This window comes from Anser anser, assembly GCF_964211835.1.
Source record: "Anser anser genome assembly, chromosome: 4".
Classification (NCBI taxonomy): Eukaryota; Metazoa; Chordata; class Aves; order Anseriformes; family Anatidae; genus Anser; species Anser anser.
In genome coordinates this window covers 27,552,053-27,564,682 of record NC_139724.1, presented here as the reverse complement: position 1 = coordinate 27,564,682, position 12,630 = coordinate 27,552,053, and the positions used below count along the sequence as shown (strand labels likewise).

General features: G+C 35.1%; 1 protein-coding gene across 7 annotated transcripts in view; it reads left to right on the top strand.

Moving 5' to 3' along the window:
- Nucleotides 1–12,630, top strand: part of PALLD (palladin, cytoskeletal associated protein) — a 201,738-nt gene that overhangs the window by 57,908 nt on the left and 131,200 nt on the right. For all 7 annotated transcript variants that reach the window (XM_083833551.1, XM_083833547.1, XM_083833549.1 and 4 more), the window contains 3 exons: nt 9,094–9,272; nt 11,599–11,665; nt 12,304–12,409. In XM_083833551.1, coding sequence (XP_083689677.1) covers nt 9,094–9,272; nt 11,599–11,665; nt 12,304–12,409 — 352 coding nt within the window. The remainder of the gene's footprint in view (nt 1–9,093; nt 9,273–11,598; nt 11,666–12,303; nt 12,410–12,630) is intronic.

Sequence of the window (12,630 nt, the reverse complement as noted above, 5' to 3'; positions counted from 1 at the left end):
CTGATGAACTGAACTGTAACTCTGTTCTGACATGCTTCCTCCACCTTTAGCTCTTCATACAGGGCTGGTTCCATTTGAAGACTGCATTTTAAAATGTATGAGAGATCTTACTATAACTTCCTTTAAACAAATGTTTGAGGAAGTTCAACAGAAAACAAAACTGGCAGAGCTTTCTGGATTATCCTTGGAATCCATTTTGGAGAGAAAAATTGTATGTGTGTATTTCCTGCATTGTTGCAAGTAGTAGTGTGGCAAAGGGTTCCTTTAGCCAGAGGGTGAAAAATATGGAGCAGCATCTCTACTTTGGAAATCTTATATTCTGATTTTTTGGAAAGAGATGATAATTTTTCATGAAACAAAACAGCAAGTAAATCAATTTCTGCTGGCACTACTACAGACACCAGCTGAAGGGGGCTGCTTGACATACTGACAAATGAATTAGTGGAACAATCTGAAATGCAGATAATGTCTACCACTCTTTGACTTCAGGGTAAGATATTCCAGGCCCAAGAAGGAAATTGTAGAAAAACGTTCACTTTAATTACCTGTCAGAAAGAAAGAAATTATTGCTCAGTATCTGGAATTCCATGCCCTAAAACTATAGGGATTCCTTATACATTAACTAGTTAAATGCAAATGCTGTGTGTTTCACGTGCTGGGTATTTTCTATTGTTCAGTGATGAATTCTGTATAGATTATTTCACAGTTCTGTGGTAATCCTCTAAGAGTATAAAACTCTAAAAGTGTGGAAAATTAAGGGTTATAAGTGATAATCATTTAAACCTAGAATATATTTTTTTAAAAAAATGTAAGCATCTACAATATTATTGGGGCAGAACTGCACAGTCAGCTATTGTCAGACTTCAGGAGTGCAGTTACTCATTCTTGACATTTATAAACCATTCCATCTTTGTGCTTTGATACATGGAAGCAGCTTCCGTGTTTATTGGGGTTGGAAGCATGCTATTGCCTATATTGCAGTAAAGATAAAAACGTATAAAAATATGTAACTTTTTCAAAGAAAAAAAAATGTTGGGAGAAATATGAAACCTAAAAAGAAAAAAATAGAAAGTTGTGTAAAGTGTTAAGAAATTAAAAGAATGTCCATTTTCATCCATATGTGCACTGCTTGTTTTAATTTGTAATTGTACTTTGTTTAATTCTTCATCTCACTGCTTATAGAACCTACAGATTTTAGCCTAAAATATGCTGAAATCCAGGTATATATACAACAAAGCTACTGTGTGAACATTCCTTTTCTGTATCTCCTGCCCTGCTTTTTGGCTTTTGTTTTATTTTTATTAACACATTATGGAGAATTGCATTTGTAGATAGGTCAGAATGCCAAAGAATTTTCCTCTTTAATGCATTTTAAACAATTTTACAAATGAAAGACCCAGCTTACAATCCATTTTTTAATTTTTAATTTTTTGATTTAACTCTGAAACCCAGAGAGTTTGCAGATGGTTTTATTGATGTATTTATGAAAAAAGCAATTGCTTTCCAGATCTTTTTCCAAATCTAAGTATGTCGTGTAATTTGGTGGCTAAGAACAAATGGGAATGTGCAACTGTTCAGTTACATTGCAGTATCTCATAGTTAATGAAAATGAGAAAACATATATATGTTCTTAAACATTAATCTTAAAGATTTTTCGGTCTTGACCTTTAACAGCTTGGCCTCTTGAAGTTGAAGGTATTTTGCTGTGAGGCAGTATTGTCTTTTTTTCTGAAGTAAGTTTATTTCAATGACACCATGTAACAAAGCCTTGAAAAAATTATGTGTTCTCAAGCACAACCATCCAAGTTGTTGAGCAAGTGTTTTCATTACTGTAGTTGTGGTGTAGTTGCACAGAGCTGTAGTTGTGGTGGAGCTACAGCTTAAGAGTTCTTTTGACTCTTCAAATGAGCAAGGTGCCCTACTCTGACTTCTGATGAGGAGTGCAGTTCTTTTCCCTTTGACTCTTTCAACTTATCCTTCCTCAGCTTAGCTAACTTCTGAGACAGCTGAACTATTTCTTAAGTTCATGTGAAGATGCTCTAGCCATCTCTTCACAGACAGCACTTCATCTCAAAAGCCACTTCAGGAGAGTTTTAGGAATTCCAAAATCATGGTTTTGTTCTGAAATCCCTGTCTTCGATGTAATAATTGCATACTTTGAAAGCAGGTCCACCAGCAATGATGCCCATTTTCAATAGGACTTATATCTCAGATGTATAGTTGAGTTGTCAGGAACTCATTCTCAGTAAAATCGAAGATTATATAATACATCTTCCCATAGACTTGAAGCTTCCAAAACCAAAATAATGTTTCAGAAAATAGTAAAGTGTCAAGGAACTGTCTAACATAAAATGATGTATGGAAATTTTTACATTAAATATTGTTATTCATTCTACAGTAAGGTAGAACTGAAGGAAATTACTGTTATAAAGAATCTCATTAAATTAACCTACAGTAAAGTACCACTTATATGATGAGTGAACAGTTTTCCAAAATGTCCACCTTATAGATAAATGCAAGAAAACCTTAGTACCTTAAACTGTCTATAAATTATTCTTGGTTTTAATATCCGCAAGGTTGTTGTCTTCCTTTTCAAGCACTTTTTCATGCATTCTATTTATCTATATGAACACACAAAAATTGAGTTTATATGGGCATGAATTCACTAGTTATAGAAGCTACTCAATGAAATGAGAAGGATTTGTTATTTTTAAATAACTATCTGCATGGGTGGTAAATAATCAACATGCTTGTAGTAAAAGGTCTGCTGTTTGCTTTACATAATTGGTAACTAAAGTGCACAGCATTTTCTCTCTTCCTTGATCTGATGATTAACCACATCTAGAAGGAGCTGAATTATTTATCCACACATATTTGTCAGTTAAATTGCTGCTTCTGAAATGAACATATCATTAACTTGTGCTCAAATACAGAAAAGAAAGTTCTGTATAAGGTTTCTGAACTGTGAAATCTATGGTTTATACCTACACGTGGCCTAGACTTTTGTTTTGAAAGAAACATGCAGCAAGATCAAGAGTAGTAAGCTACTTTGTGTTTTGGTGATGGGCAAAAATAAGGAAAAAAGATAAATCTTTTGGGGCAAAGGGCAAAGATAAAATATGATGTGAGGGAAGATTTAAACTTTGGACTTCAGGAACGGAATAGGAGTAATTCAGCATACAGTTCAGCATTCTGTTATTTTCTACATGAAGGCTGACTGCAGTATACACTATATTTTTTAGAAGAAGTTGCTGTATAAACATAAGATATTTGTTAATTCTGGTTAGAGAAGAAAACCTAAAGGCTTTTTCTTCAATATTGACTGTTTTTGTTTTGTTGTTTTTTGTTTTCTTTTTGGCCTGTGAAAGATTATCTCCTTGCAACTTTATTTATTCAATTAGAACAGCATAGATACCTTTGTTCTGCATGATGAAGCAGGATTACCTGAAATATGATCTCTCATTTGGATACTACTGGATGCATTTGTGAAATACCATTTGCCCTGGCACCAGAATACCGTGGATGACACGCGTCGCTTCCCTTGATTCTTTGCATTATGTCATAAACGTATTTACGAAGCTTTGAAGCCAGTTCAACAAGGAAGTTGTTAGATAGTTTTCATTGGTTTCTGTTAAACATTTAAATATTTTCCTTATAATCATAGAGTTTAAAATGAAATTTAAAAAAAAAAAGTCTACATACCCGTTTTTTTAAAAAAAAGTTCTTCCTGCAAGGAGTAGCCAGTAGTGAACAGAACATTACCATAACCTCTTGCACAGCCTCCTATAGTTGAAAAGTTTATTAATCACAAATAAATAGCTTTGGATTACATGTCCAAATAAAGCTATTTTCATTATGGTATATTATCTCTGGCTTCTATAAAGAAAAAAATAGTATTAAACTGGTTCATGATAGACAAGGAATGTAACTCAGTTTTGTTTTTTAAATCTCCCTGGTTTTTCCTTTACATTCAGTTATTCCATTACTGTATTGTATCATGCATATCTTCTAGGTTTTTATAAGAATGCAGGTTTAATACAGAGACATTCAATCTATCATCATGAAATTTTACTGAGTTAGAATAGTTTTGTATCTTTAACTCTTTCTTCTTTGTAGTTTTCTGTAGTAGAGTCAAATTATTATAAATATAAAAAAAAATAGGTTTATCTTTTTAAATTACTGTTTATGGTTCTCCAACACCAAGGCCCCATCTTTAAGACTTTCAGTAAGAAAATAAATGTATGAATCTAAGTAGGACTGCTGTAAGAATTCCTTTAAAAATTAAAAAAGGAGTAAAAATATGGATTGGTATTTCCAGACAATTTTGTCCTGAACCTTAAATTCAGTGCAGAATTACCAAGAGATGTAGTCATACTTCCAAATACCTTCACTCAAATAATTTATATTAATATATTCACAATTGTTTTGACTAGGGTGCTCCATTACAAATAACTTGTAACAAAAAGGCATAAAAATACCGTATTACCAATAGTTCAAAAAAAAAAAAAAAAAAAGCTGTGTGTAAATAACAAGCATCTGAAATAATCTGTTTACTGGACTCTAAATCTTATGGCAAATATGATTTTAAAAAATTATTATAATGATTCTTTAAGTAGTGATGTTTTACAGTCAGGAATTATTGGACTGTTTAACTTGAATGGAGACTTTACAAAATGGAAGTTACATGGGATAGAGATGGGAACGCTGACTCTGCCAGTTCTGGAATGTTAACGTATTTCAGTTTAACTTCTCTTGCTGGACATACTTAACACCACTAAGGATAAAATTACTTTTTAATTTACAACTTATCTCTCTCCACTTTTTGTAGTGGTCAGAGTTCACTATTATAATTCTTCCCTAAGGCTATATCTTAAAGTTTCACTTCAGCTGCCATTTTAAATTAACTTTTGAGAGTGTGCAGAAAAGAAAACCTCTCTATTCCTCAGTGACTCTCCAAAAACACAAGTTCCAGCAGGATTATGCATTAGAGAGAACCCTGAACTGTTTTTCTTAAGGCCCTGGTGCTCACTCAGTCAGTGTACTGTTCAGCTCTGTTTATATTTTGTTCACAGTCATTAAAATCCCAGACACACGTGCTTGTATGTATTTCCATACATGGAGGTTGTGAGGGCATAAAGAAAAGAAGAGTGAAAACGAAAGACATATTGTGTGAATTGCTACCTGATGTTAGTGTGCATGAACTGCCTCTCACCTGGCAACTAAATGTTTTTTGCTGTCATCCCATAATGTAACCAATGGAAAAGCTAAATAGGGTTTGAGTTAGGAAAAGCAAGTCTCTTAACCATTGCTCCCCCACTACCAACATACCTCTGATTTGTTTCCTTGGAGAATTGACTTTCCAGTCTAGTGATTGTGTTTCAGTGCCTGCATTAAATACTTAATTGCTATCATATTAATGTACAGTAGATACAGCGTAGGTCAGAACTAAGCATAGCTGCAGAACAGGAAAGGCAGAGAGTAGTACGGTGAAAATGCAGACAGGAAGAGAAATGGAGGAAAGAGAATGAAGAAGAAAGAAGTAAAGATCAGAGAAATTCAGTGTAATTTGAAGTTTCCTAAATGTTAATGACTGGTACAGTAAATTCCAGTTACATAAAATGTATATTCCTTTTATTTGATCTTTTTGTCTTCTTCTGGCATCATTACAGTACTTACTGTTCTTTTTTTCAAGGGGGCAGTTCTCCAAGTTTGCACGAACACTAACACGGCCTACAGGATGCAAGCTCGAGTCCTTATTCTGTGATGTACACACATATGCAAAAATGTCTCTGTCTGTTTCGTTTCTGTCTGCACACTTTGTTGTAGGTTCTCAAAGGCATAAAAAATAGATCACGTTTGTACTTTGCTTACCGGAGCCTGTGATATATACATATCTTTAAACCGATGTCTTCTATACAGAGAATTCTCTTTTTTGCAAAGCATGGGCAGTGGATTTATTCCTTTGTTACTTCCAGTGTCTTTTGGTTTTGGTTTGGACTGGGGCTTTTTGGCTCTCCAGAAGCAATATTATCGTCTTCTCACACCTAGGTAGTAATCCTCCGATCCTCTCAAGGTTCAGTAGGCTGGAATAGACTGGACATGAGTTAATGCTGTCCCAGTTAGCATATGGCTGGAATTTTCCTGTAAGACTTGCTTAGCGGCTGTTTTTCTATATTTAGCTGTGAGTCCTTCAGGTTTCTTTGGCTCAGACTCCCTTTGATAGTGATTTGTTTCTTGCTTTGGTGATCCCTCTCCAGAAAGAGAAAATGCTTCAAATATTTGTCTTTGAACGCTTTTCAGTCTTAAGGAGCAGGAAATCTTCTTACCATGACTATTCCAAATGTGATCGCAGTAGGGCTGATGAGGCCTGTAGATAGCAATTTAGTGCTTTATATATAAGATGGAAAATTAAAATTTAGTCAGTGTTTTGGCAAAAAATACTTCATTTAGGTTTCTTAGCTAGCTCTTTTTTCTTTCATAAGCTCTGTTGAGCTGAACTGGCAACTAGCAAGTTCTTGCAAGGTATTTCAATTGAGTATTTTCTTGCTCACTTAATTTTGATATAATCTCCAAAAGCAACTCGCATTAATTAATCTTCTCCTTCCATCAACTTATAGATAAACAAGAAAAAAATTACAATTGGAGAAGGAAAGAGAATATAGCTAAACCTATTCCAGTATTCCTCATTTCAGCACATTCATGTTATGAATGTGAGTGGTTCTTTCTACCATGAGCAGTGCAGTCAAACGTCGGGCCTGCTTTCCAGTCCTCACACATCACATTAATGATGGCTGAGATAATTTTGTATGGCATGGCATAGTTAATGTGTTAGTCTAACATGTGGCAGGCAGCGTGTGACGTAGCAGGCCAGGGCTTGCTGTCGGTGGGATGCTGCTGGCATGCTGCAGTGAGGCTCAGTCCAACAAGTGCTGAGGAGCAGCGCCCGCTGCTTGAGTCTAGCTGCAGACATGCATGAAGTGAGGAAGCATGTAGGACTTGCCCTCCGGAGAAAGCAGCTTGCTTGTTAAACATCACCTGACAAAAATGTGTACATGGGCTTTTTATTTTAGGGTTAAGTGCTTATCACAGCTTCTTCAACATTTTGTGAGGGTGGAATTTGGGAGAGAGTGGAAAGCCGCCCAAGTTACATGAAGCTAAGATGGGATCGATCTGAGAAAATAATTAAGCGCGGAGGAGAAGGTTTCCTTTGCAGGATGTTTCTGGGAAGGAAAGAAAAATAGAACCAATGGTTAAGTAGAGCCTCATATTACAGGCTCTTGTCTGTGATTGTCTAGGAATTGAATTAACCTCTCTCTTGTGCATATCGTTTAAACTGTAACTTAGGCAAGGCTTCCCGGAGGTTAGGCCTCTGAAGGTCTAGTAAGTAGAAATAGTAGCAGAGGTCCTCGCACTGGGAGAAGAAGGACTTGTGACGAGGAGAGGAAAGGACGGGGAGGAGGGGGGAGAGAAATGTTAATTTTGGCAGTTGAGCTGACAGAATAAATTGGTCTCCAAGCCCAACAGTTGTAAAAGTAGGCCAAAGGGGTCTGCTGAGTAAACAAATGGAAGTTTGTTAGTTCCTTCCAAAAATGATACTTCGTGTGCACTTTCTGGGCACAAGAGGCAGAAAAGGAACTTGCTGGGCTTTTAATTACAGAAGAGAATTACATATGGTTTTAATGCCACTATCAACATTTCTTTTATTTCTTTTTTAGCCTTCAGGAATGAAAGGCCTATTGTTTATAAACACAGAGGGCTTGCCCACAGTTCTGAGTCATTAAGGGGAATTGTCTTATGTGCAAATCTGTTAGGTTTCTTAACTCTGCATTCTGAAATAAACACGAATTTTCAAGTTTTACAGTCTAATGTTTTCAGAAGAGAGTTTTGTGAAAAGTTTTCTGTCACTTCTGCATACTTTACTAGGAAGAAAAAAAAAAAAAGAGGCAATAAAAGTGAGGCAGCTCATTTCTCAAGGGTGCTCACTGACTGCTATTGCATGCTGTCATCCTGTAGCATTGCAAGCTTTTCCTAAATAGGTATGGGGCAGTTCTGTAACTCCTTGGGGTTACTTTGTTTAATTTGTTTTCAGGATGCAGGGAAAGTTTGAAAATGGCAGGAAGGCTGTTCCCTAACTATTTTCCTTTAGTGACTCACTGATCTACCAGCCCTCACAAAAATGCAAGGCAGCCCTTTTAAAAAAAAAGAGCCACCCAATGCTAAAAAGAGATGTCTACTTCTCATACTTGCTGGGCTGCTGGGGATATGGGTAAAGCAGGGAGCAGCCTATGAGAACAGGAGTAGCTGATGTGAGAGAATCAAACAGAAAAAGATGGGAGCTGGTACCTTTATGGCAGCAGCGCAGGCTGAGAACAGGGACTAGCTCTCCAGGCAGCATCCGTTGGCAAACACTTTATTATTCCAACATAAACAATGTAGGCTGTGCTTTTATGTAGCAGTAAATCACCCTAGATAAGTATTTTTTTGCCTGTACCTGAAACCAGCATTTTTGCTGGAGTATACCCTTTTTTGATAGGGGAGCATGTGTTATATATATATAAAAATCCAGGCCTAGAAAACCAGCTTATGCCTAGAAAACCAGCTTATGCTCCTGCTCTGAGGCAGGATTAAATCTGTTTAAAGTTTAGCAAGATGGAATCTGTACCATGTGATTATATTAGGTTGACTGGACATGATAGACAAAAATCAAACATCCTCTGTGGAGAATCAGTGAGTATTAGAACGAAAGAAGAAGCAAGTTAAATTGAAATGGATTAGACTGCAGTCAAAGCAGGCCAGTACATGGGATATGGAGAAAGCATTCATTCTACCTGAACAGGACAGGGAATAGTTTTAATTTGTAGGTGTGTACAATTCACTTACACTCAGAAATGTCTCACTGCCTCTTTAAGAAATTTGATGCCAGCAAGTTATTTCCTTGCAAATGCCATTAAAGACTTCAAAGCACCATGTGCTGCTTTCAATAGCAATTTAGGTTTTTGCAGCAGTGTAGTGTCTTCTTGTGTGATGAGCCTGAACCAATCTTTTATGTTCTTTTTTTTTTCCTTTGTCTTTCTAAATGTGTGTGGGCTACAGATGGTTCTGTGAAGGAAAAGAACTCCAGAATTCTCCTGACATTCAAATCCATTCTGGAAGTGGAGGACTTCATTCACTAATTATAGCAGAAGCCTTTGAAGACGATACTGGACGCTATACTTGTCTCGCTTCAAATCCCCTTGGTTCAGATAGTACATCAGCTGAAATATTCATTGAAGGTAAGAGGTGAAATAAAAAGATACTCAACACATACATGAAAAGATAACAAAGCTGAAGTTTACTTCTGGTGATGGTTCTGCATGTTAAGATTGCATTTGCTTTAGTGGTATTTGTACGGTGTTTCCCAGCCTTCCTTTAATGCAATACATTTTGAACACCACATCATATTAATTCAGATATGTCAATGGATGTTCCAAGCGTTAGTGGGTAGATTACTGTTTATTTGGTGTAAAAGGAAAATTAAAAATGGAAAAGTAGGAACAAGCACAGCTTTTACTATAAGGTAGCTTTTAAGTAGCCTCTGTAAATAAGAGATTTGACTAGTTCTACCGATAATGATTTTCAGGATAACAGTAATTCCTTTGTCAGTTCTGAACTTCCTCCAAATGCAATTAAATGTGACAGTCCCAAATGAGTCCTCCTCAGTCATGGGTGAGTGTGCTGTAATTCTTCATATTCAGCACACTGACTTTAAGTCAGATTATAAATCGGTCATACCGGTTTTGTCCAGAATCAAATGCTAGTAGTTGTCAAAATCTTTCCTGACTTCAAAATTAGTCATAATGCAAGATTTCTTTTTTTTCTGAAAAAAGTTAGTCTCAGCCACAAATAAAATTCTTAAATTTTTTTTGTATGTGAATAATTGTATTATGTCATGATTATATCAACTGAAATCTGACTTTTATTTCAGTTGATGTATCTTCAAATATTTTGGTATTGGTAATGTCTATTCTTTTACAAGTTTTGTAACTACTTAAAATTCATTAAGTAATTAATCGAAAAGGTAAACAAATTAATGTAACAAATAAGTGTAACAAATCTGAATGATACTATCACAAATTGATTAAATAGCTTTTGATTAATAAAGCAATATTTTTTTTTCTCTATAACTGAGCTGAAAGTGACAAAAGTGAATTATTTATAGGGATTCCTTCCTTTTGTTCTCTTATGCTCAGAACTGTGTTCTTGGGATAATAATAGCAAAATTCCCAAGACTTTTTCAGAATTGTATGGATTCTAGTAAGATATTTTCTTCAAAGAGGGAAGGTTGATTTCAGAAATACTCAGATATACTAGCGGCACTACTTCTAGAAGCAGCACTATAAACAGGATAGCTAGGAAGAGAGATACACCGAATAAAAAATCATTTTTTGAGATCTGGCTGTTTTACTATGTGGAAGGACTGTCTTGAAGATTTAATAGATTTAACTTTGAAAGAGAGAATTAATTGTGCAAGCTGTTAGGCTCCTCCCCTATGATCTTTAAGGAAAGCAGATTGTCATTCAAACAATGTTTTGTATGTTAATAATCTTGATGACTTTGGTGCCTCACATCTTCATCTGTACAGCAACCCTAACCACACAAGACTTGTTTATCCTTTGCTTATGAGAAATACTTTCACATAGATTCACCTTGCTCACTTGACATTGCTTCTCTTTTCTTACCTTTTCTGTGGTACTTATTGCTTTGATTTTTGTAGCCTAAACTTTGTAAATAAATGGGGTACTTGAGTCCCTGAGTTCAAGCTCTGTTTCACTGTAAGTCATTTTATGCTATGCTACACTGTGCTATGCTATGCCAGCTATGCTGTGCTATGCATATTGTATATGATTTGTATTACAAATATAGCTATGCATATTTATGCACAAATCCTTCGAGGAATGATATGTACTGCATAAATGTCTAGAATAAATATTGCTTGAAGTCCCAGTTGTTACTAGAAAAATTAAGACAATGGGCACAAATGGTTTCTTATCTTTTCTTCGAGTGAGTTCAAGATATTTCCAAACACATACATTATATCAAGACTTCCACTGGCAGGGAACACCAGTATGTAAATGTTATGTATAGATCAATGTAAATAGTCTGAACTGTGGAAATAGTGGATAGCAAGTTTAGTCTGGAAATGTCTTGCTATACTGAGTAGTCTTAATTAAGGTTGAAGATTTATTATCTGTATATAAGCCATATGTTTTCCTAAGCTTAAAGTTTTACATTCAAGTAAATAAAATTGTACATTTCCAGTAGAGTAGTTTTTTCATCATATTTTTTTTTGATTTCAAGGAATACAGCTAAAAGCCTAAGGAAAATGGTTTGCAATTGACATGGACATGATTTCTGTAACTGTCTGAAGTACATAGTTACAATGTTTTATCAGATAAAAACTGCATTAATTTATTACAGAGAATTCTCAACACTATATTTCAAGGTCTTTACTTATGGTGCATAGTACAAGTCACTTGAAGTGAAATGCACAGTTTTTCCTTTGGAATATAAACATCAAAGATATCAGTAAAAGATTATTGAATATATTTTCTTTTCCAGGTGCCAGTTCCACAGATTCGGAGAGTGAAAGTTTAGTTTTCAAATCAAAATCTGGAGCTATGCCACAGTAAGTGTGCAAAGTAGAACCAGTGCTGTTCAAATTTTCTTAATGAGGGTCACTGGAAAATCTTTGGTAGTTTTACATCTGAATAAGCATCTGGGGTGTATTTGTGTATGCCTTGTCTTTTCTCATCTCGTGTGATATAAAAGTGCAGTATTATGACTGTAGACTTTATTAATGTGCTTATTCTCTCTGGGAAGTCTACCCTTACCGACAACTCATGTAGATAATCAACTTTTCATATTTAGAAGTAACTTTCTGTTAATCAAACCTTTGTTTGGAACCACCTAGCCATGTGCCTCCAGAAAAATATGCAGAGGTATAGAATCGAAGAAACAAAATATATTTTAGTTTTTATCTTATAAGAGTACTTTTTTACTATGAAAGCATAAATTAGCCAAAGATTGTGTTCTACTCAAGCTTTCTCCAGTGCTGATCTTTTCATTGATAATGAGATATATAATTGCCTTATAGTCAAAATAAAAATGTAAGATGGTTACACGGATATGAGTATGTAATCAGCACCAGTTTGAATAAAAGTATTGAAGATGCAGAAAATACAAGTTGGCTTAGTGGTTACTAAGTAACATATTCTGATTTCATATTTATAAAGTTGTCTGTTGTTGTTTGTTTGTTTTCTGCAGGGCCCAAAAGAAAACCACTTCTGTTTCTTTGACAATAGGACCTTCTTCACCAAAGTCTGGAGTCACCACAGCTGTAATTCAACCTATCTCTGTGCCCAGTCAGCAGGTATTTTAGACACTTTTCTTTTTTTTTAATTAGAAGTATTTTAAATTTTATTTCAAAATTTGTAAGTCCTGGAAAACTCTGTCAATTCAATGAATTATACCATTGAACTATAAACTTATGTTATTCTCTTAAGAATGATGATTTTTAAAAGTTAGATAGTTGTCTTGTGAATGTGGCATAAAAGTAAATATACATATGGATTGTTATGCAGCATGTATCAC